General features: G+C 37.4%; 4 protein-coding genes across 4 annotated transcripts; 1 reads left to right on the top strand and 3 right to left on the bottom strand.

The window, feature by feature from the left end:
- Positions 1–6,492: 6,492 nt before the first annotated feature.
- LOC118057681 (uncharacterized) lies at positions 6,493–8,340 on the bottom strand. The gene has a single exon (XM_035070321.2). It carries the CDS (start codon positions 7,585–7,587, stop codon positions 6,805–6,807), a length of 783 nt encoding a protein of 260 aa, XP_034926212.1. The 5' UTR covers positions 7,588–8,340; the 3' UTR covers positions 6,493–6,804.
- Positions 8,341–8,537: 197 nt separating this feature from the next.
- LOC118057680 (uncharacterized) lies at positions 8,538–13,646 on the bottom strand. The gene is made up of 3 exons (XM_035070320.2): positions 13,343–13,646; positions 10,724–12,782; positions 8,538–10,432 (listed from the first exon to the last, which is right to left on the bottom strand). Exons 2-3 carry the CDS (start codon positions 12,683–12,685, stop codon positions 8,675–8,677), a joined length of 3,720 nt encoding a protein of 1,239 aa, XP_034926211.1. The 5' UTR covers positions 12,686–12,782; positions 13,343–13,646; the 3' UTR covers positions 8,538–8,674.
- Positions 13,647–13,933: 287 nt separating this feature from the next.
- LOC118057676 (uncharacterized) lies at positions 13,934–16,875 on the top strand. The gene is made up of 9 exons (XM_035070315.2): positions 13,934–14,253; positions 14,345–14,410; positions 14,534–14,639; positions 14,782–14,824; positions 15,031–15,103; positions 15,350–15,437; positions 16,238–16,294; positions 16,374–16,452; positions 16,558–16,875. The coding sequence occupies exons 1-9, from the start codon at positions 14,183–14,185 to the stop codon at positions 16,569–16,571; spliced, it is 597 nt and encodes a 198-aa protein (XP_034926206.1). The 5' UTR covers positions 13,934–14,182; the 3' UTR covers positions 16,572–16,875.
- A 216-nt stretch (positions 16,876–17,091) lies between these two features.
- Positions 17,092–24,499, bottom strand: LOC118057675 (uncharacterized). The gene is made up of 14 exons (XM_035070313.2): positions 23,811–24,499; positions 23,627–23,713; positions 23,309–23,418; positions 23,107–23,157; positions 22,527–22,698; positions 21,962–22,279; positions 21,680–21,883; positions 20,388–20,873; positions 20,065–20,274; positions 19,339–19,527; positions 18,693–18,856; positions 18,426–18,578; positions 18,259–18,337; positions 17,092–17,873 (listed from the first exon to the last, which is right to left on the bottom strand). The coding sequence occupies exons 1-14, from the start codon at positions 24,261–24,263 to the stop codon at positions 17,424–17,426; spliced, it is 3,126 nt and encodes a 1,041-aa protein (XP_034926204.1). The 5' UTR covers positions 24,264–24,499; the 3' UTR covers positions 17,092–17,423.

The following is a 24,499-nucleotide window of genomic DNA, read 5'->3' as shown; positions in this document are numbered from 1 at the left end:
TAAACAATTAAACTGATAGAGGAGCATTCGATTAACTAAGCAAAAAATTTTAGTCCTACACTTGAATTACAAAATCATAAAGTCAGTTATAGAACTGATTAAAATATAGATGTCTTCGTTCGAATTTTTTTTTTTTATTTTTTTTACCAATTTCTGTATTTTTTATGATTATAGAAACTGGTAGAGATGAACATGTTAAACCAGGAGAGATTGGGGAGAGAGTGGCAAGATTTTAAAGTTTGAGGACTGATTTGTTGATAAATATATAGTTAAAGACCAATTTGTAACGATCCTTTAGAATTTCTCTCTGTCCCGATGTGTTAAGGACAATTTAGGCTCTGTCAAGGACCGGGTTTTTGCCGTCTATGGAAACCATTGTAAGATGGCCACCAAAAATCACGCCTGTGTATTTCGCATGCATGGTTAACTGTCGTTAGCAAATATCTAACACAAAAGGCAAGAAAAAACAAAGAAGCAAATATATACTTAAATTCTTTTTGTTACAGTAGCATGGACTGGCTGTGGATACCATCTGCGCCGCCCAGGAAGTTAATTAGACCGTGTTCAGAACATGGTTTTAACGGTATTTTTTAAAATTTTGATTAGTTTTAGTTTAAAATTATTTTTTATATTGTTATGATGTATTAGTGTTAAAAATAATTTTTTAAAAAATATATTATTTTAATATATTTTCAAATAAAAATTACTTTAAATTATAATTGTTATTGAACTTTCGAACACTACTTGACATTCTATGCTTTGTTTATAGGATGTGAGGACGTTCCACATACAAGCAAACCGTTTTTTTAAAATATTATCTATACTAAATCATTTATGAAACAATCTCTTTAACAATCATGTTATTAAAAAAAAATCAATATAAAAAGTCTCAAAAAAACCCCCTACATAGCTATAAAAAATTTTATTTTAAATGTAAATACATCTTTTTACTGTTTTAAAATAATTAAAAAGATGATAAAGCTTCTAGATTCGAGATTTTACTTTTAATAGCGACTAAATAATTTAGTTCCGCTGAATAAATGTATGGAGACCTTATTACCCTGTCCAATACGTTTTTTCATCATTAGAAAAAGACTAGGCAAAATCATCACTTCAATAGTGTGTAATCCATTACTGTCGTTAGCAAATACCTAACACAAAAGGCTCAAAAAAAAAAAAAAAAAACTTATTCTTTTTGTTACAATAGCAAGGTCTGGCTGTGGATACGCCCAGGAAAGTTACTATACGACCAGCATGACATTCATCAGAGCAATAGGAAAGTTTCTATTTAGATTAAATTTATATCTTTAAATTATTATGATCATACAGTATTAATAATACCCTAACCTTCTTTTCTTTTATTTTTATATTTCTCTTTATTTTTTTGAATTGTTTTACATAATATCAGAACATAATTTCATGAAATGAGGTATAATTCCAAACACGACTATCACGATCTATTAAGCTTAACTCTTATCTTCACCAATTGAGATGTTCATCTGTTAAAAATAGCATGATCTGTTAACTTTAAACTTGAATGACATGTCAGCTAGAGGATGACATGGATGTCAAAACCTTGCCAGAAAATCATGATAGAAATGACGACTCTTTAGGTATTCATGCCATTGATTAAACCGGAGAACACATATTTATAACCCATATTTTATGCTTAGATATTCTAAAGGGAGACCTTTTAAACTTAGCCAATCAGTGCTCATCTTTCATATATTTTTTTTTGTAGCATTTATCATTTTATTTTTATTGACATGAATATTCGGATTAAGTTACATATATTTTAACTAATCTTATAAGTTTTAAAGTTAACAAATATACAAGCCTCTAGTGATCATTATATTAATAACCACGAAGCTCGAATTTAAGATTACAGGAAACTAAATCTTTTATTTCTAAGCTTTTATTCCGTTGATCATTTTTCTTGAAAGATCTTGATGTGTATACAAAACCCACAGAACATTCTGTAGAGGCCATCACGTTTTGGACAGACAGTTCGCCTGGAAAAAGCTTCCGGTGGTCTTCAAACAGGAGGATGATGGAAAATGGAGGACAGGTCATGGTCAGGCTGGCCACTCACGGATTGAGGAAAAAGGAAGAGGTTATTATATTCGTCTCCAAGCATGTCTTTTTGTTCGAAATATTAAAAATAAATAATCTCTAAGCATGTCATTTGATGTCAGTTTGTTGTGTACACTGAGAATTAGTTTTTTTTGGATATGTCTTCACATCAATTTGATATTAACTATTAAATAATTGCAGTGAAAACACAAAAAGACAGCAATAAGATCATAAAGAAAAAAAATAACTGGAATAAAGTTAAAACACAAATAACACCAAAACTTTATTTTATTTCTAAAATATTAATTTGAAATAGGCCAAAGAAAAAACAACCTAAACTATGAAACAAAATCAAAATCTTAACACACAAAAAAAACTAACACAAAATCCAAAATAAAAAAATAAATTCAAAAACCTATTCAGCAAAAATGAAAAAAATCGATCTATGCAATAACTTCTTAGCCTTTAAGCATTGGAGTGGCTCTTTTTATGAAAACATCCTAAAGAGTTTTCTGTAAGAATTTGAATTCAATTCAACGGTTAAATTCATTGTTGTTGTCATTTTAAACCACCACTCTAGACTTAACTCACTAGTTTATGAAAATAAGAGTTAAACCACCCATATAATCTATTTACAGCATATACTTATACAATTATATAGAACACCTAATTTCTACATACCAGATTATATTATTAGACTAACCTCTTAAAAATTTAGCGTGTCAGAACTGTTAAATAGCATATGATGTTATATCATTTAAAAAAATATATGAATTCATGCATGAATTCATAATTTTGTTTATTGGCTCTTCACTTCATCATAGGAGCAATATTTATGAAGGTTACTTATATTTTGTCTTTTTACTTATTCTAGCCAATATTCCACCTTGTTATACACAAGTTGTATCCATTTATCTTCAGTTATTATATCAGCTCTTAAGAGTTTTTAAACTCACATCCCAACCTCCCACCTCTTTGACCAAAGGTGTTTAAACTTTAAACTCTTTTTTCATAGGACTGTCACATCCTTTAATATTAGGGATGTTTCGGTGGCTCTACTATTTCACATTTACTTCATCATGAGCATCAATGGAAAGAATACTACCATTTTTATGTTTGTTTATAATACTTGATGGTTCTATCCACGCCCTTTAAACTAAGGTGTATTTATCTTTTTTTATTAGGTAATTACACCTCATTATTAGGCCATTGGGTAATAACTATTTTTTCCACTTGAACGGTCCCACTTAAAACTCAATCTTCTTTGACCTATCTTTCTAGTCTTGTATCTATCCAATACATTATTCTTCATACACTACAACTAGTATCGTATCTATAAACAATGTCTTCAAAACAATTTTTACTATTTATGTTGTGGCGATGTTTCAAAGTTTTTCCATAACATACTTGGTCTGAATGTCTTTGATTAACTATCTATTTGATTTTTCAATATCTAACAAGATTGTTGGTGCTACAAACTCATCAAGATTATTATTTTTTTTTAATCTTTTTACACTACACCATGTCTTTCATATTTTATATGATCGGCTGTCTAGAGTGCTCAGTTATGTCTTCCTCCAAGGCATCAAGCTATGCTAAATCTCCCTTGATAAGGCAAGCTTACAACTCATCAATTCAACACAGATACTGGACTAACATGTGCAACTTTAATTTTTTCATTATCATCACCTACCAAGATGATCTTTAATTGCTTTTTTTATTGGGCAATCTGTCTTGTTGTAACACCACCACCATTTTTAATCCAAATATTAACAATCAAACTGTATCGATGCTTCTAGAATGATCAAATTGCTAGAAAACAATTCCAAAATCATCATCACATTTCAGACAGCTATGATTTGATACAAAAAAATCTGGCTTGATGGATGGATCAAATTTCATGACAAATCCGATTGCACATAGATCTTTTGACTTGCACACCGCTCCGCTCGACTTGGCTTGATTAGATGACGTGGATGGTGGGTCCTACTTGATGATCTGTCAAAAGAAACTGAACATTGAATGAATAGTGATGTGGCATGCTGGCCGTGCATGCTGACTTGTTTGGGCAAAACTTTGACCAGCCCGAATATGAAAGTCATGCAACTTCTCTCTTTCACACACAGATATAGGAATGTTGTTTGGGGTTCCACTCCTGGATTCATTGATTACGTGGTAATTAGTTATTAAAAAAATCTGATTTTTTTTTTTATTTTTTTACTTAAATTAATTTTTTATATATTTTTAGACATTAATATCAAAAATAATTTTTTTAAATAAAAAATATTTTTTTAATTTATTTTTAAATAAAAAATATTTTAAAAAACAACACATAAAAAAAAATTAAAACATCTTTGATGTTTTGTCACGGTATAAAACCTCCCAAAAACCTGAAAGAATTTCTCGATCATGTTAAACAACTGAAGGAGTTTCCCTTCAATTTTAGCAGATGAGATTGGCAACATAAGCAAAACTTCGTTAAATTTAGAAACTTGTTTGCAATTCGTTGGTTTTTTTTTCTTTTTTTCTTTCTCGTGAATGCACTTTATATGCATACAAACGACTGGTACACGCATGAATGGAAACAAGTGTAATAATATATACAACGGGGAACAAAACGAATATCGCAATAAAATCACATGAGACAGTATAAAGTATAAGCATCCTTTTTCCAGGCACCAATTATCGCTGCGGGATAATTATTTGGAGCTCAAGTTACTTAGGATAGGAGCTAAGAAACAAAACAAAACAAAACAAAAAAGACAATCACATCATAAGCCCATTGACCTCAAATCGCCATAGTTGTCTCCCAGTTTACTTTTTCCTTGTAGTTCATCTCAAACCCAAGGCACTATCAGCTACAATGGTTAATTCTCTTTTCACTGGGATCAAGAACAGGGGAGTTGAAAGGTTTTGGACATCAGGTGTTGAGTTGTAACAGAGGAGGGGGTGAAAATGAGAGAAACACAGACGCCGAGAGGATTGCAGTAAATGGGCACAAAATTTGGAGAAATAGTCAGAGAGGCCACGAAAGAGACAAGGAGGGAGACCCAGGGCCGTTGCGTCAGATATCAAATCCATCCCTCCATCCGATGAAAATGAAATACTGCTCCTACTTCCTAGTTTCTATTCCTCCTGCTATACAAATCTCGATTTACCAAACACTGATTTACGATCACCTCCACAAAAAAAAAAAACTTGTCGTGGATGGGTGGCTGGCTGGCTTTTGTAGCGGTGCTAAATAGTAATTATGATTTACTTATCAAATCAATCACATCGTGTTCTGTGCACTACAACTGCTACTGGGGCAGCCAGTATGCACCACCATGCTATGCTGCCTTCTCTGCTCCCCTCAGCACGTCTGATTTTCTTCTACTTTGTCACCTGTGCCTTTTCCTCCCCTTCTCCCTAATTTTTTCCCCGTGAATGGACCCCATGTTTGCTTTGTTTTCTCTTGGCCCTTGGGTTAATAATTTACTGAAACCAGTAAAAAAACGAGTGAGGATTTTGAGGGGGTATAATAAGTTTTTTTAATATGTTTTTTATTTAAAAATATATATTTTTAGTTTTTAAAATAGTTTATCAAAATAATTTTAAAATATAAAAAAATTAATTTTAAATAAAAAAAAATCAAAATTTACCCGAATCTTTTGGAAATTGTGTTTCTAAAGAGTTTCATATAAATTTAAATTTTTTATATTTTTAGGTTACTTGGATATACTAATTTTAAAATTAATTTTTAAAGGCTATAAAAATATTATTTTAATATATTTTTAAATAAAAAATATTTATTTTCAAATACCCAGCAGCAGCAATCAGGATGAAAGAGTTGAAAACCTTGCCAATCCAATCGTGGTTTATAATGGGCTATCAGAATAAATCAAAGGTTAGAGGTGTCCATTGGCATCATGTAGGCCGTTTTCCAAATGGCTCGTCACTGTTGAGTCTTCTTTCTCATTATCATGGCAGCAAAATCAACCGAATAAAGAACTGTCAGCTCCTTGACTTGAAGCCAACCATAACTTTCCAAGATACGAAATCAGACCACCTTAATATGAGCCAGCCCATCGGGTTAACTACATGACCAAATTATGACGTTTCATCACTTACCAAATTGGACTCTCATTCGGTTGGCTGAGAGTCCAACCTGATTTCAGAGCCCACTGCTACGAAGACTACAGAAGAGATTATATTATTTTTTTAAATATTTTTTATTAGAAAATATATTTAAATATTTTTTTAAATTACCGCATCTGAAAAACTAATAGTAATTTAAAATAAAATAAAAAATTTCAAAATCTTTCAGAATAGAGATTTTAATGTATTTCAGTTGAAAGGGTGCAGTGAAGAGATCAAAAGCAGTGAAAAAACGTCTCTAATTATTACTAATTTGCAATTGTTGATTGTTTCTCACAAATCAAACACCAACACCACCTCTGTTCATTTTTAAAAAGGTCAAAATACCAGCACCAGCACCTGATAGACAAAGAAATATTTGAAATATAACCGCGACGCAACGGCTACAAAATTCAAAATCATGTACAGCATCAAGAAACAAAGCATCAGAGAGAGATGACCTCCACCGTTGATCGGTTTTTGCCTTGATTCACCTTGGATAGTGTCTGCCACGCAACAGCTCTACTTCAGTTTCAGCTAGACCCTCTTGTTCAGAAACTCAAAATCTCCAAACCTCTCTCGAAAACAATCTCGACCGCTAATCAAAAATCATGATTAGTTCTCCTTCTGTGGCTCACCAAAGGACTGAAGGTTCTGTTCAGACAAACAAGGAAGGAGCCTCTTCTGCATCAATAACCCACACAACAAACCTCCACCGTCTGATGAAGACCTAACAAGATTGGTCCCTGCAAAATCCCCAACCCTATTCCAATCCTTCAACACAGTTGATGCTGTTGATGATGATGAAGTCGTTGAATCAGTACCGTCTGATAAATCTCCCGATTCACCACAAGAGTAATTAACATCCTCGCCGACTGAACTCTTCGTGTCACGCTGTCGCTCCTTCCGCCTCCGACGGATTCTCTCTCCCATAAGATCATGAAATCCAATCGCCGATGCTTCATGCAATGCCCAGAAATCAGAGCCGTCGATCACGTTCGCTCCAATATTAATCACGCCGTGGAATCTTCCAGAAGTACGGCGAATTTGGAGAGCAATACAAGAAGGCATGGTAATCGCGGCACTTAGGGTAGAAAGCCGGAGATTACTGACAAGAAAACGGACGGTTCCAATCAGAGCGTCACGGATGCAACCGATGGCGTATATTTCGATGGAGACACCTGAGGTTTCACTGGATAGGTATTCCGGCGTGACTTTGAAGAGGAATTTGTCATTCCAGGTAGGGTTTTCGGACCCCACTCGATCTGTTCTGGTTCGGAGCTTGGTTGAAGGGTCAATCCAAACGATGGCGTATGTTTGCATCCGGCGTAAATTAGCAGATGGCGGTTTTAGACCTTGTGCAGAAATCAAGTTGATTTCTAGAACCTTCATCTCCATGTGAGTCTCTCTTTAACTTTCTTGTTTCTGTTTTGGTCTCTTTCTTGATTTTTTCCCCTAAGGATTGAGCGGTTATGATTTGATCAAGAAAGTGACAATCATGGTTTTTCTTAGTTTCTAGATTTTCTGAGAAATGGAAGGTCAGTATTTGATCAGGAAAGTAGAAAGAGGGACTATCAGTGTAGGTTAGAAACAAGAAAGAGAAAACAAGGGTGAGAGTTGAGACATGGTGCTCCGCTGCATGCGTGTGGAAGACCCACTTAATTTTGATATTCTGGGCTTTTACTTGGTGAAATAAAATGGGCTGGGCGTTATGTGGGCCAGATGTCCCTGGGCATGTTGGGTTATTACTATGAAGCTGCTTCCAAAACGAAAAGACAAGCGTCCATGAGAAAAAAGATGAAGTTACCCCCAAGTAAACGAGCTGTCGCCTACCTTTGCTCCCTAGTGGACGACACCATGCTTCTCAATTACATTTACCATGCACACCACGCTTCTTGACTTCACCGTCCTGGAACGGCGATGCGAGGTCTCATCGAGATATATAGAAGCACATCTCTTTGGAAATGTAGTGCTGAGTTCAGTAGCGACCATTAGTAACGATTTAGAGGGTTCGTCTACCGAAGTAATGCATGCAGAAGTTCTAAGATACGATTAAATACACATCTGTCAATCGATTGACGAGGTTCGGCTGCATAAACACACAAATTTATTGCGGGAAGAAAGAGGAATAACAATAGCTATAACCTGCGCCGGAGGCTGAGGGCCCAAGGGAGAATAATCAGAGACAATATTCAGACCATGACAAAACGATGGCACTGATAAACCACTAGAATGTTCAATAATGAGTGAGACTGCAATCTAAACCCAAATGGCGATGACGATGGTGGCCTGCTGAAACCACTTGAAACAGAAACAGCCAGCCAGGCTATATTAAAGAAAGATGAAACTTAACAGAAAATGAAACATTGCGTTATACTAACAAAACCTGCGTTCCATAAGAGTGTTTATTATGGCATGTGAACATATCTACAAAGAGCCTGCGGACTTATCACTCACATACTGAACACCACAAAATCCATTATGGTTAAGTTCCAACACCAGCTTTTCTCCTTGGGGACTTGACTGATGGCCTTGCACTGGAATGTGGACTAGATGTCCTAAATCGTTTTGCCCATACTTTCTTCTTCTTGGACAGTTTTTTCTCCAAATCTTTTACTCTCTCGGTCAGATTGGATATAACAGTCAACTGATCCTTTCCTGTCTCAATTAATCGCTCCATCATCTCTCTCAGTTTCTCATTCTCATCAACCAGCTTTCTCTGACTTTCCATTCCCATCCCCTGTTCACCAGCAGATACCTGGCTGGAAATGGCAGTGGATGATGCAGGCAGTTTCTCTCCTTTCTCTTCATCTTGGTCTGCACCCATTGGAGAAAGTTTCGGTCCAATCGCAGATAAACTCTTGGTGGTTTCTGATCCATCCAGCCCGTCTTCCATGGTGTCATTGTCACTCAAGACCCCTAGATCATGGCATTGCTTTACTTCCAACTTCATTTCTTCGTTTCCACAATCTGTTATTGTCTGGCTATCGTTGTCGTTTTCTTCCTCAGCTTGCACTTCCTCCTCTTGAGAAAAGATCTTGTTTGCTAATTCAGAAGAGCAGCTGTGTTCAGTTTGGCCATTTTCATCTTTCTGCTTTTCTTCATTGCTTTCCTCTTGTTCCCGGGAAAAGTCTAGCACCTTTTCCTGTCCAAGTACTTCCACTTCTTCCTTATCATTTTTGGCATCTAATGCTTGAGGTTGTTGCGCACACACCCCAACGATTGCATCTTCATGGCTGTCATCCTTTTCAGGGCCAACCTTCACTGAATCCTCTGATCCAGCAAGAAAAGCCCCTTTATCAAGCACTTCCATGCACTGGTGATCTAGCTCAATTGGGATTATTACCTCATTTAATGAAGACGGTTCTGTATCTTCTTTATTGTCTCCACCATATCGAACTTCATTCTCCTGAATATTCGAGTTGTCCAATTTCTCTGGTGCCTCGTCATCATTCAGTCCTAATGGGAATTCTTGTTGCAAATTTACATCTATAGTTTTTGCAGCAGTTGTCGAATCAGGAGATGCAACAGTTGAAGATGACCATGATGCATTTGATTCCATCTCCTCACCATCTATGACTGCCACCATTTCTGTTCCAGATTCTTCCTCTTTATCAGAAATGGCAGCCACCTTACCACTTATTTCATGTGCCGGTGCTTCAGTTCCTTTCACTTCAGGACTATTTTCCACATTGGTCAGTTTCATCAATCTAGCTTGTTGCTTGTTATGTGGACTGCAGCACATGTTCTCCGGTAGAATTCCACTGATCTCCGCTTTATCACTCTCCTGTGAATGGGATAGGACAGATTGTTCAATTGCTGACGTTCCCTGCCCATTCTCTGTCGTAACAACTTCACTAGATTGGAACTCTCCACTGCCAACCTTGTTTTCTTGCTCTGCCACATAAGCCCCTCCATCAATTTCGACCTCCCTCCCTTCATTTTCAGATTCCCTGTGCTCCTCTTTGATAATAATAGGAGACTTTGAAGTTTCCTTATCCTCCGAGTCACCTACGGAGTCCACCATTTGAGAAAGACAGTAACCTGGCTGTTCTCCTACCTCCATTTTTTGTGCATCTTGGTTTGCTGTAATGACACTGGAAGCGATGAGATGTTCCTCAGAATTTTTGGGCCCAGAAGTTTCCTCGCACTTCTTCATGATGAGTGAATCAAGCTTCTCCTGTAGAACTACAAGTTCCCTTGCTAAGGATTTCCTGATATCCCTGATAGTTGGATGCAAGCCCTGGAGAGCAAAAATAACCAAGATTTGAATCAGGACCCTTAATTCCAGAAAAAAATTCCAATGTTTTATAAGACAAAATGCCACACAAAAAGTTGCTCATTGTACTTCTCATTGCTATGCCTAGTAATAATTGGACACCGAACTGCTGCTAAGCAAACAAATGGAATCTGCACAGTCAATCCTCCTGCATAACTTGTATTATGTACATAAAATTCAATTTTTCCTTTTCTTGTGCAAAGGCTGCAAGAGCAAGAAGTGTGTGTCATTGTTAGCTGCACCGTGCATACGTACCTGGATAGCGTCCAATTTCAACAGAAGGCTCATTATCATTTCTCCAATGACTAGCCTTTGCTGATCATCTTTCTGGAGGTCAGAAGAGGACTCGAGAGCATAAATCTTATCTTTAACAACAACTACCTGCTCCTGGACCTTAGCAATTTGCTTTAATTTCTTCAAAGGTTCCCATCTCCTCACTTCAAACCCACGATAAGCTGATTGTATAAGCAATGCGGCTGCTTCATCTGATAAGTTCTTTCTCTGTTCTTTATTTTCATCAATTGCTGATCTAGTTGCATCTGTTACTTCCTTTGACTTGGTTGCTTCACCAGCTGCCAAATCTGTAGCATCTCTTCCTCCTTGATCCTCCTTTTTTACGTATTTTTCATCATAAGTTTCAGCTTCCTCTGTTTTTGGGTTTCTGAAGACCTCCTTTTGAAGATCTGTTAAGGCAATTGGAGTCTGAGTTTGAGATTCATTCCTTGCTTCACCATCCTTGTTTTCAATACGTTTCCTCTGCACGACCTCTATGATTTTCCCTTCATTTTTATTTGCTTCTACCTCCTTGCCGCTACTTCGAGCAACATTCTGAACTTGTGCGTCATGATGGATATTTGCTTTTAAATCTGATGAAGCAGAAGGTTTAGAAGTGTCCTTTGATGCCTCCTGCAGCTGACCTTTTGACCCTGGAGGACTTGGAGACCTTGAGCCTGAACTTCCATTCTTCTTCTTAGGCAATGGATCAACTCTTAAACAAACAGGAGGTAACTTTGATGCCTTTGGGGAGGCTAAGGATTGTCTTTTTGCACAGGTCTCAGAGGAGTTACCAGTTGGGTTACCTTCTGCATTTTTCAAAGAGGCAGTTCTACCTCTCTTACCAATGCCTTCAGAATCTTCCTTTTCCCTAAATGCTTCGATTTGCTGCACAGGTATGCTTTTCTGATTAACCCCTTCCTTCTTCTCCCCATGCTTTTCCATTTGTTTAACAGGAGTGCTTTCTGTCCCTGAACTTCCTTGGTCTCTAGAATTGTATTGGCCTTCTAGAAGTTTGTTACAGCCATCGCTGCTGCCAGGTAGTTTCACTGGGAAGAACTTGACCGCAGAAGGTGGCTCGTCTACAGGTTTTGAAGATGCTATTGTCTGTGCACCATCTTTGTTGGAAGTGTCATTCTGTTTGTTGTATGGTGGCAGCCAGAATATAGGAAACGGAAATTGTTGCAATTCGTCCTCATTTTGATGATTTTGAGTTCTCTTCTGATCTTCAGCTTGCATGAAGGGTCCAAAGCTTTTCAAGTCAAGGGGAACCCAGCCATTCCACACTCTTGGGTTTTCTTCGGGTGGCTTTACACTCTCAGGATGCTTCATAACTCGTGAAGCCTTCTCCCCGCTTGCCATTTCTGAGTCCACAGGTTTTCTATCTTCTTCATTCTTTATTTTTTCTGGTGGGATCCACACAACTGGGTATGGGTAATTCTTCACCTGAAATGGAACCAAAGAGTCGCCTTCTTTCTTCTGAGAGTCAGGATCCAGCTCCTCCACCTTCACACTTTCATCTCTCTTCTGGTCATGGGTGTGACTCCGGCAACCACAGCAATGATTGTTGCTAGAGACGACCTTGTCATATTCATATCTTGGCTGTTCCATCGAATAATGTGGAGAAGGGACATATTGTACAGGCATAGTTTCATGATACGGAGGATATCCATAGCACTGATATTGAGGTGGTGGAAAATGAGAACAAGAAGGTCTGGGACCGTAGTAACCAGTGAAGTTACCATAGCCACAGCAGGCATGACATGGAACCGAGCACCCGAAGTTGTTCCCATTAGGACAAAGTCCATAGAGAGCAGCAGATTTGGATGGATCAACATGCATATGAGGTGGAATAGCCCCAAAGCTTGGATGATAATGCTGCATTGGAGGTACATGGTCTCCGCGCATCGGGTGTGAGTCCATGTATCTATACACAGGCATCATTTTCTGTAAAGGTTATGCAAACCAAGAAGCCTTGGTAGCTCTTTAGCAGGTTGAAATTCCTGGCTCAAAGACCACCAGAGGTCGATGTACGGTGTAACTGAAAAGGTTAAAACGCAGATCAGCAGGAACGATCATCTTGAACATCGACACAGAGCCAACTTTTTTTTTTTTTTTTTATCAAGGAGAGCGATAAATGAACAAAGGCCAACATCGAGCAATAGGCAACATACACGAAAAGAGCAATAGAAAGAAAAACGAAAAAATAGTAATAATGATATTTGCCTTAATTCATAGATTCATAGATATATCAGCTTTTATACATTCAAAACGTCATGCTGAATGCTTAGTCTTCGATTATCTTATTAACCGATAGCTTAAAAATGGAATAAATCTTATGTTGTTCCAGAGAAGAAACTATGCACAAGTACCCTTAAGAAATCCTCTAAAACCTCTCTAACAACAACTTGGTGCATTGTAAATCCACAAATTTTAGAAAGAAATAATTCGTAAAAAAGTATTAAATTACTGGCATTATGCATTCATTCATTGAACAAGAATATCCCTTTACATTTCAATAAATCTCCCACAGATCAACAGATAACAATATTATGAAATCAAAGCCAAGCAATCATCAATAAAGAAGGAGGAGTAACTTACATTTTCTTTTAACTTTACTATAAAGTAACAGGGAGAAAACGAAATGTCCAGCCTAACGTTTCCACAAATCCAATTGACACAGCAGCGCTAATCGATCCACCCCACCAACCCAAAACCAAAAGCTTCAAATTCTCGAGACCGCGAGTGTGTTTCTTTTATCAACTGAACTGATTTCTGATTTTCCTGATATTAATCTTGTGTTAGACATTGCCTTTTATATGCCAACTTACGAAGAGGAATTTTCAACTGGAAGACATGACAAAATCATCTTCTCCTCCCTTCCAGATGTTTCGCGCGCCCCCGCCAACTTACGGTGAACTCTCTGGAGTTTTCTTGCCACGTAAGACCCGATTTCAAATGTAGCTCGATCTAACTAGAATTCTGCGTGGGCCCTTTGGTATTTAAAAGATATTGTGTTGATCCAGTTAACAGATTCTATCCTTCATTTAATTACACGTAGGCCTAAAGTTTCCAGCCCATTGAGCTCTTTTTTTATCTGGTCTGGATTCAATATCCTCTGAAGCCCAATATAATAAGGAACCTGGGCTGGACTCAGTTTCGGCTCATATACATCTTTCAGGTTAAACAAATACCCTGCGGCGGGCGTCTCGATTTTTTTCCCTCACCGTCACCGTCCTCGTCCCTAACAAAAGCTGCTGTCAGACGTTCCAATCTCAGGCCATCACTCTCTGAGTATGTTATCGATCAAACTGAAAGTACTTTAGCTAGCCAGACAGCATAAATATTTTTTTCTGGAAGGGGAAGTCAGTTGCAATTTGCAAAAACAGTCTCTTCTTACCTCGCCCTCTATATTAGGATTTATACTCTTCAAACGAAGCGATGGGGAGAGCCAAAAAAGGCCCGAAATTTGCAAAAATGAAGAAGATGATTACCTCTAGAGCAATTAAACAGTAAGCACTTGTTTCTTTCGCGTTTTATTTTAGTTCCCTCCCTAATTTTAGCTCTCTGCTTAACTAGTTTTGTTGCTTCATCCCTTGCTAGACATAAAGAAGAAGTCTTGAATCCAAAGAAAAAAGATTTGTCCCTCGAAAAGCTCCCGAGAAATGTGTAAGCTTTTATGTCTATAACTATTGCTATGATTGTTGTTTTTTCTTCTAGCAATAATTTTTTTTTAAAAATGGAGCTCAAGTAACACCCCCGCCCCCCCTTCTCTTTTGTTTATTTGTACAGACCACAGGTTTCTTCAGCTCTCTTCTTCTCATACAACACAGCTTTGGGGCCGCCATACAGGGTTTTGGTGGATACCAACTTCATCAATTTCTCTATTCAGAATAAAGTTAGTGTTTAATGCAATTGCCGATTTTTACTTCCATCTGGTTTTGATTCAAAAATTGCAAAGGTCAAACCAAACTTGCTGTAGGCTCAGCTTACGGAATTGAAATTTTGGCCCTTACGATTTTCTGGTTTTCCATTTGTAGTTGGATTTAGAGAAGGCGATGCTGGACTGCCTGTATGCGAAATGTGTGTTCGCTAGCCTCTGCTTTTTTTTAGTAGCTCTAAATTATATGCTTTTGATTTAAATAATATCTCAATTGTCCGAGCAATAAGACTGGCTAGGAAATGAGATGAAGTCCGGAACTTCTTTTTACTGCTTGTTTGTTGATATCTTTCAGTTTTTGGACTTGTACTGCTTGTTTATCGATAACTTCCACTTTTTGGATTTGAAGGCACACCTTGTATCACGGACTGTGTGATGGCAGAACTTGAGAAGTTAGGTCAGAAGTACCGTGTGGCTTTAAGGTATGTATGATTTCATGTTGCTGAGTTTTGCAACTGATATTTTTTTACCTGTTATTTTTTGCATCAAGAGTCTAGGTTGTTGAATGTGTCTATGGAAGTGGTTCTAATCTGCTTGTAAATTTTTTCACGTAATAGTGTACATCCACAATGTTATTTCTTTGTAATTTGGAGGCCAACAACCTTCACTACTGTTCAAATTTCATTTATTTACAAGAATTTTGATGATGGATGTTTGTGTCTGAACAGGATTGCTAAGGATCCACGTTTTGAGAGACTACCCTGTATTCACAAGGGAACTTATGCTGATGATTGTATTGTTGAAAGGGTTACCAATGTACAAATCTGACGCTAATATCTTTGGCCTACTCTCCATGTTGAGTGTTATTTTCTCAAAATAGTAACCACCTTGGAGATATCTCCCCCTCCTCCTCATACAAAGCTAGAAGCCATTAGCCAGTTATTTGCTAAAGTTGAATTTGCCAGGAAGATGATCTATCATTTTCATTAAATATGGACTGTCAACTTCAAATGAATGGTTTGGATTACATGACTCAACAAATGTCCACCACTTCCCACTAGTCTGGAAAACACCCTAACCCCTTGCTAACTAATAGAAATAGAATCTGACCATTTATTTTAAACCCTATGGCTTGGATTTAGCAAACGATACATCATGTTGCAAGGAGCATAAGGGTCAAACCTGTTTTAAACCCTACGGGTTGGATTTAGCAAACATGGTACCTCATGTTGCTAGGAGCATAAGGGTCAAACCTGTTTTAAACCCTACAGGATTTAGCAAACATAGATTTATAGGTTTTGCCATTTATCTGACAGTAACAATGCAAAAAATAGCGAATTCTTGTAGTATGTGCATAATTACAGAAGTTAGAGAAAATTATTCTTTTAAATATTCATGTCCATCTTTTTTTTATGTTCTATGAAAAACAATAATCTTTATTTGAAAAAAAAAAAGTACAAAATAGTGGCCATTTGCAAGGAATAATCCTTTATGTGACTGTATTTCAAAGTATCTTACTTTGTTTGTTATGGATACTGCCTTTCATGATAATTAATTTGTAGTTTATTCAACATGTTTTTTTAATGTAACTAACCAGATCATTTGTTTGGGAACAGCATAAATGCTATGTTGTTGCTACATGTGATCGAGATTTAAAGCGAAGGATCCGCAAGGTACCTTCAAGTGAATACTTTCTTGCTGTGTATTTGAAATGAAATTGGTTCTGATATGAAGTTGCTTGCCTGCTGGCAGATCCCTGGTGTGCCAATCATGTACATTACTCAACACAAATACTCGATTGAGCGGTTGCCTGAAGCAACAGTAGGTGGAGGTAGGCCCCCGTGACTCATGTTTAGTAGAAACATCAATTTGGTAAATATTCTCTGGTGATATTGATTGGACTGATTTCATGACTGACTTGTGTCTTCTGCTACAGCTCCAAGGTATTGATAAGTTTCCAGAATGGGAGAACAGAGGATTTTGCCTGAGGCTCTTGAATGTTATTAATCCCACCTTCTAGAGATATAATTGATGTCGTTTACCATGCGGTGACACTCTTGAGTGTAGCTGTTTCCTCCCTCCAAATGAGGGTTGCAATTTTGTTTCTTTTCTGTGATGAGAGGAAATACTCCCCGCTGTGCAACTGTTTTTAGCTTTTTCACTCTGTTTCATTGCCCTATATGGCTATATCATGCTTACAGTCTGAATCCTGTATTGGTATTTAACCCTTCTGAAGCTTTGCCGTGTTCCTGAATTTGGTGATACCGCGTGATTATATTTTCTATCTTTAAGGTCGGGTCAAATGCCGCCTGATTATATTTTCTATCTGAAGGTTGGGTCAAATGTCGCCGTGGATTCCCCACGATTGAAACTTGATCGGAACTTCACGACTGTCTGTCAATGCAGAAGATTAAGGCTAATAAGCTTATAATTATAGCTAATATGATATGACGAGTATATTATGCTCTCATGACAGCGGAACATGGATGGGAGTATATTGAGTTGCTGAAATTACAAATACTCACACAATTCTTCTTTCATTGTGGTTATGAATGTAATAGCTTCTACAATGGGGTGAAAAAAATGAAAAGAACAGGCAAATTAGTATACACTTATACACTCACAAACACTAATGACGTAGGGATGCAGTTAGTTACGTACAAACCCCTTCATGTAAAAGATACAAACACATGCATCCCTTTTGCCGAATAAGAACTGAAGAGGAAAAATCAAATATAAAAGAATTATCGAGCTAGACTCCACCTCCAAATGCTGCCCATGGTCGGACGGGTGAACTTAATGCTATGAAGTTTCTGACGTGGACATTGTAGAGTTTGAATTTTCTATGTCTTCTGGTGGGGGCTTCACGTATTTTCCCAACACTTTTTGACGGTGTTTTTTCCTCATTCTTTGTTGTTTGTCCTTGCTTTGTTGTCTCCTCTTCTCTTTCTGATGACTCCGTAGATTCCTCTCTTTCTCATATACACCTTCCCATACAACCTCACCCGTTGAAGGCCATAACCACCTTCTCTTGGGCCGGTCAGAATCTGCCTCTTCAGCCAAGTCCTCATCCATGCTCTTAAGAACGCTGTATGAGAACCATCTAACCCACATCTTGCCTCTGCGGCTCTTGACCGTGTGTTGCTCCTTCATCAGGCCAGTCTCAGGATTCACGTACACCATCTGTCGTGCACTGTGGTATGCCCAGACATTTATGAGCAGCTCAAGAACCCGTGAGTAGCAATGCTTATCCTGCAATACATAAAAGGAAAAAAAAAAAAAAAAAAAGAGGTCTTGCGGTTATCAAAAGGACTGCAGATCTATCTGTCATTTTGGGGGAATTTAAAATGCCTAGTTGACTGTTCAAGCAGCATATCCCAAAAACAGAATTTGCCAGCCGGTTATTTTGAGCACCAAGTGAGGTGAATGGTATGGTTGTAGTTATTCATCATAAACTTGAAGGGTAAACTGAGCTTCAGTTGAAACTGTTGTCTAGCACTTTGGGTTTCAGAGTTTCTTCAGGTGAACTCATTGAAAACCTAGACTTCAACTCATAATAGTACCCAAACTAAATTCGAAGAACAGACAAGTTATATGCTTGCAGCACAGAAAACTCATCATATAAACTCTAAGTTACCTTAGCTGGACTCAGATAACATCGCCCACTTTGATGGTGCTCATCATACATCTGTGCATCCAATGCGTCCACAAACATTCTGCACTCAACAGTTCAAATCAGCATCTGAACCAGCTTACACTTTGAATTTTTGAATTCCTAATGCCAACAAAAGCAACTTATCACACCTTGAAAACATTACAAACTCTAGGAAGGACCTTGTTGGCAAAGCAAAACTCAACATGACAGACCATGTATCCCCATCTTCAGGCATGGATGGTAAAGAATCCAAATCATGCTTGATGCCGTACATCCTCTTAAGAGCATCGGAAAAAGCTAACCTTCAATCACCAACAATTAAATGGGGGAAATCAGCTAGAAGAATGCAAATGAGAAAGGAGCGCAATTGTCAAGATTCACATGATAAATCTTGATATAAACAGCATAGCTCTTACTTGCAATTTCCAGCATTTATAGCATCACAGAAAGACCAAAAGTCCCTCCTTAAGTGACTTCTTGGATCCATGTCCATGGGAACCCAAAAGTAAACCGCATCCCGATGCTTTTGTGTTTCAATAGCATCTATCAATGCCTTTTCAGCAATCCTAGACAAAGATGCCTGTTTATACCCCAGAATAAGAAATAGTTCATTAAATGTATGAAATAAATTATGAGATTGCATTTGTCTAACAATAAACTCATTACTTGCATAGATTACAGAGAACCGAAATGGTAACTACTCATAGTGAAGGTAATGGCCAGAGGAAATTTGGTGCTAGAATCCCAGAAAAAAATTTCATCAATTTAGCTCATTTCGAAGGAAGGCAAATCACATTGGTAACTATAGTTGCATAGGATACATCAATTGACCCGTGCAATTGCCACATGCGCTCAGAAAGCCCAAGTGGTTGCGAGTAACCTTGTCTTTTCCACATTTTACAGTAGAGCCAAATCTGACCATGTTCTGGCCATATCAGTCTGAATGACCAAAAATGCAGGTTTAAAGACCAATATCAGATCCTAAAATTGGCACGTAAGGCAGAGCAAACAACATCACAATAAGATTACAGGTTAGACAGAAAATAGGGAATCATCATATACCTTCCTTGCTGTTGCTCTCCAAGATTGAAACCCTATCCAAGAATTCTTGTGAATACGGTCAATTCGATTTGCAATTGCAAAAAAAGCTCCATAATCACCTAGGGCATCTCGATAGTATGAGTTGCTGAGAAGTGACAGACGGGAGGGTGCATCAATGTCATCTGTCCTGGGTCTTCGACCTTTCGTGGACTGCAACCATAGTCAGTATACAAAAACAGGAAGGAAACCAAATTTATAAATTCCAACTACAAGCAGAAGTATAAAGCAAGCTCCATAAAATAAAAGGTGCCACATGTTTTGGTTACAATTGCAAAGGCATATGCGACTGAGGGCCTTCAAATTCCTTCAATGTGAGATGAGCAAAAGATTTTGTGCAAGTGTTTATCAACCAAAATCATTTTGCAGGTAAAACACACCATAGTACTGAGGAATATGCAAATGTAGGGCTTTCAGATACATGAATAAAGATATTCCTGACCATTTACCTTTTCCTCAACTTGCTAAATGTGGAAGATTAAGATTGAAAGTTCAAGCAATAAACACCTTTGGAAAATAGAATCTTTATAATCAGCACAGAAGATTTTTAACCATAAGCTACATGTTAAGAGAGGGTGATGTCAATCATGTTGGGAACAATCATCTGACAGGACACAAAAGTCAAGTAACTTTGAGAAAAATAGAGATGTGCACACAGATTTCCAGTATAAAATACAGATGCAAACTCACCAATCCTATTCCTCGATAAAGTGAACTTAGATGAAGAAAAGACCAGGTTCCTTCCCCAAAATATGGTTCATATATGCATAACGGTTGCCCTGTCCTCAAAAGTTCTCCTTCATCCCTTTCATGTAAATCATTCCTGGACCTATCAGCCCTCTTGGCATTTCTATATACTTCCTCCCATGTTCCACGAGGTTGATCAGTTCTATCTTTTAGCTGCCAAATATCAAAAAGGTCAGATTTTACAAAGGATGTGCTTCAATAATGTAAAACAGGAAGACCTGTTCCATCAAAATTTACTCAATATTTATCACTGCACAAACTCTTACCTCTTCTTCCTCTCTTCTCTTTCTAGTATTGAGCATCAGAATATTTTTCTCTTCCTTCCAAATGTCATATGAGAATGAATCATCGGTAGCGGCAATTGAACCAGTGCTCTCTCCTTGCTCATGGTTCCACTGTTCCTCAACCTTGTTTAAATATCTAGAACTTTTCAAAGTTATGTCTTCATGTGTTGAATTTAGAAATGCTTTAAATAGATTCCAGCACCACTCTTTTTTTAGTTTTGGAGGAATTTCTGGAACAGCCTTAGGAAGTGCAACTTCTGATGGAAGCTTGAGAACATTTTCAAGTAGTGTAGCATAGCCCTCAATGGTTTCTAGAACCATTAGGTTTTTAGCTGTACTTTTTCCTATTGAAGCAATGTTACGAGCTAGAGGTGATAATGTCCCTTTGGAGATCGCTTGCAATACAATCTGTGTCAAAGCCTTGAGGTTTTCCTTGGGAAAAAGATAGCCATTCACCCTGTCATCAACCTAATTGTTATTGCTGAAAAAGTCAGTAGTTTGCTTAATAGACATAGGCGTGTAACAAGAAGATGACTCATTATAATGTAAAATAAAAATCTGATACCAATAACGTTTTATTAATCATTGTCTATTTGGTATTTCAAAAAGCTGGTAAAAAATTTGTCATTGCCAAAAAAAAATTAAGAACTGCTAGTTTCCAGGGCCACTGACTTTAAAGAAGGGCAGTGACCATATATCGAATAGGACAAAAATTATGTCTCAGTGCAAATTGATTTGAAGAAGCCATTCACAAAACAGAATAGTAGTCTTAATGAGGCAACAACATGAACTATAAAAGAATGTTCTCCTGATGTGACAACAAGAAATGAGCAAACCCTATATGGGGATATTGAGATGAATGGCTAGTAAGATTAGATAAAGATAAACAAATTGGGCAAATAAATAAGAAGTTATTGCCCTGGTAAAGAGAGGTAATCTAATTCATACAAGCACGAGGATCAGAAAAGGTTAGGCAATCTAATTCATACAAATACAAGGATCAAAATAAGCCTTATAAGAACTCAGGTTTAGGCTATGAATAAGTCCCAATGGAATACGAGTTCTTATTCATCAAGAAAATTGAGTCTTGATAGAGCTGAAAGGAAAAAACAGAAAGACTAGTGATCCACTCTAAGTGGTGGAGGTAGGCTAGTTGAGCTGACACCATCAGGAATGTGAGATCATCTTTCAAATCATCCACTTAAATCAATGTACTTTGTGAATTCAATCTGTTTGTGCATGAAGACTAAAGATAAAAAATCATTAAGGCTTACATATTTCCCAATCATGGAGAGATTTGGGGCTATGATGGGTTTTCCTATGGACATGGCTTTCACCAAAATTTCAGGAAAAGACTGCTCCTCAAGAAAGGATCCATATATCACAAGATCGACTGCACTAAGGGCACTACTCACATCACCATCAACAGCAAAGTGTTTTACAGTACCTCTTGGATAACTCAAGTTAACAGCAACAGCCTGAGAAAATAAAGAGATCGCAGAAGTTGGCATCTATTTTTAGATATAATGAACTCCAGGCATGCATCTAAATCATACCTCAACAGCTGCACTGTAGTTACCAGTAGAATCCCCGCTTAAAACAATGATTTTGAGATGAGAAATTGAATTACTATCCAATGGAAAGTCTTGCAAAAGTGGTAACAGGGCCTTCAAAACAAGCGCATGCTCCAGCCACAAACCCCTGTACAAAAATTGACTTCCCACAACTGCAATGACAATGTCAGTGGGCTCATAGCCCATCTTCACGCGTATATCATCATTGTACAATGCCATTGTAGTATCTGCTTCCCATACTTCAGCAGGGGAACCAGGAATAACATAATAGTTTCCAGTGTCAAATGCAGAGTACATCATCTGTTTGATATGCAGAAATGGAGATAAATGCCAACTTCAGCTTCAGTGTTAATAGCATGAACATTGAGGACAACATCACAACACAATAACATTACAAAACATTAAGTTGCTTATTGCTATGTATAGGAACATTTTAAAATATAGATGAGATTTATTGGGGAGTTGCATTATATCTGCAAGTCCAGATTAACCCCATGGAATTTTCAGATAGTGTCCACAAGGTGGAAGACTTATCACAGTCAATTACCGGAAGGACGTGATTTGGGAAGACTACTACAGTAGCCCGGTTGAAAGCTTTTCTCCAATCATTCAGAAGCTCAATTTGCCAACTTGAAGTGTACTGTCTTGAACGAATAGCAAGTGCTCTTTCATGGATGGTCCATATAAGAGGCACGGACTTAAAAGGTTCCTGCATAAAACTGGTAAAGTGAAATCATTCATGTTAATTGACTCAGATAAGTAGCGTCTCACATAAATTAACTAAATTACTGACAGGTTTTATCCTCATATATACATTTCAACTAGAACGAAGTAACAAAATTGTGCTCCATCATATTCAGCACACTGAGCATTTTAATTTGCACAGGCTGTCAAGTCTTGGGCATAGGGGCGATTTAAGATTCCTGGGTAAAGATAGCATCCTCAAATCATTACAATACTAAATAGGTTTATCCTAATTGACTGCTAATGAAAGACTAATCACATAGGATTGCCCAAAAAAATAGAATGATTGAAACAGAGAAATGGATAAAAGAAAGAGTTTGATTCAAAGCATAATTTTGGAGATACATCTATTATTTGAGAGAAAAGATGGTAAGATATCTTACCAAGAGATGACACTCCTTGTTTCAAGATAATTCACAAGTATGCCATCATAGCTGCAAAAAGATAGGTCAAAATTCAATGCAACCAAAAGCCTTCAAATCCAATGACACAAACCATGCTCAATATTATTTTTTTTTTTTCAAAAAAAGATGACATTTAAAAAGCTCATCATGTTTAAAAAATCTAGTAGAATGTCATGCATACTTTAGCCAATCAACAGCAATTTCAAGTTTGTGGCTAATTTGAATGATGGTAACCGGAAATCCCATGCTCTTCCAAATGTTTTGCACAGGACCATCTCGTAGTGTATAAACCTGCCAAACAAATTGCAAGAATTTGATGCCAAGAAGAATAAAATATCATTAATCTAAAAAATTCTTATACAACTTAATGGAGAACCACAAGCACTTAAAAAACTCAAAAAAAAAGAAAAAGAAATGTGCACAATTGTTGCTCGAACAGTTCGCTTTTTTCTTTTCACAAAACCATCGGCATTAAAAATTGAAGCACCAAAATACATACATGAATTGTATAGCCAATCTCTTGCAATGCAGTAGCAACAGTCACCATTAACAGTTGCTGTGGATCAACCAACAGATCCGCAAACACCTGAATTAGAAAGCATAATTTAGACCGCAACTCAACCCCGCAGAAAAAATAACAAAAAGGAACAGCAATGGATTAGCAAATAGTAGCGGAAACTAACCAATGCAAGCTGCGGTTTCCTATAAGGAAAACGACTTAATGTCCCGTTAGTAAATGGCATATTCATCTCTCTGTTCTCTTTTTTAAACTTTTGTAATATCTTCAAAGGTTCGAACTTGATATCTTCACCAAAATCTAACCCACCAATCTCCTTCAAATACAACAAATCCTTATTAACCAACTCCATTCCTCTCCATGGAGAAGAGACTAGTTCAGATTTCTCCACAACAGAACCAGGCAAAAACATCTGAAATAGAACTACAAAGAAGAGAAAAACAGCAACAGTACAAATCCATTGAATGTAATCTAACTTCTTGAAAAGCAAGAAACGAGAAAGTCTCGATCTGGGTCTATACAAAAAAGGGTTTCTTTCATTTCTACCAGCTGAATGAGAACGAATAAGATTGTTACTGTCTCTTTTGAAGGAGATTCCTCCACTCTCTAATGAACCCATTTAGAGTTCCATAAAAAAAATCAATCCTTTGCCTCTCAGGACAGACATGCATATAAGCTAATCGTTGTGATGTTGAAAGGGGGGAGGGGGGAAAGCAGAGCCAAAGGAAAAGTGGAGTGATTGCAAGATGCTTGTGAGTTGAGTAATTAGTGAAGAGAGGAGGGAGAGAGAGAGAGAGAGAGAGAGGTCAATTCGGGGAGTTTCTTTCTTTTATTGGATTTTGAAGGGTATTTTCG

Source organism: Populus alba, chromosome 2 (assembly GCF_005239225.2).
Source record: "Populus alba chromosome 2, ASM523922v2, whole genome shotgun sequence".
NCBI classification, from domain to species: domain Eukaryota; kingdom Viridiplantae; phylum Streptophyta; class Magnoliopsida; order Malpighiales; family Salicaceae; genus Populus; species Populus alba.
This window is presented reverse-complemented; position numbering and strand designations above follow the sequence as displayed.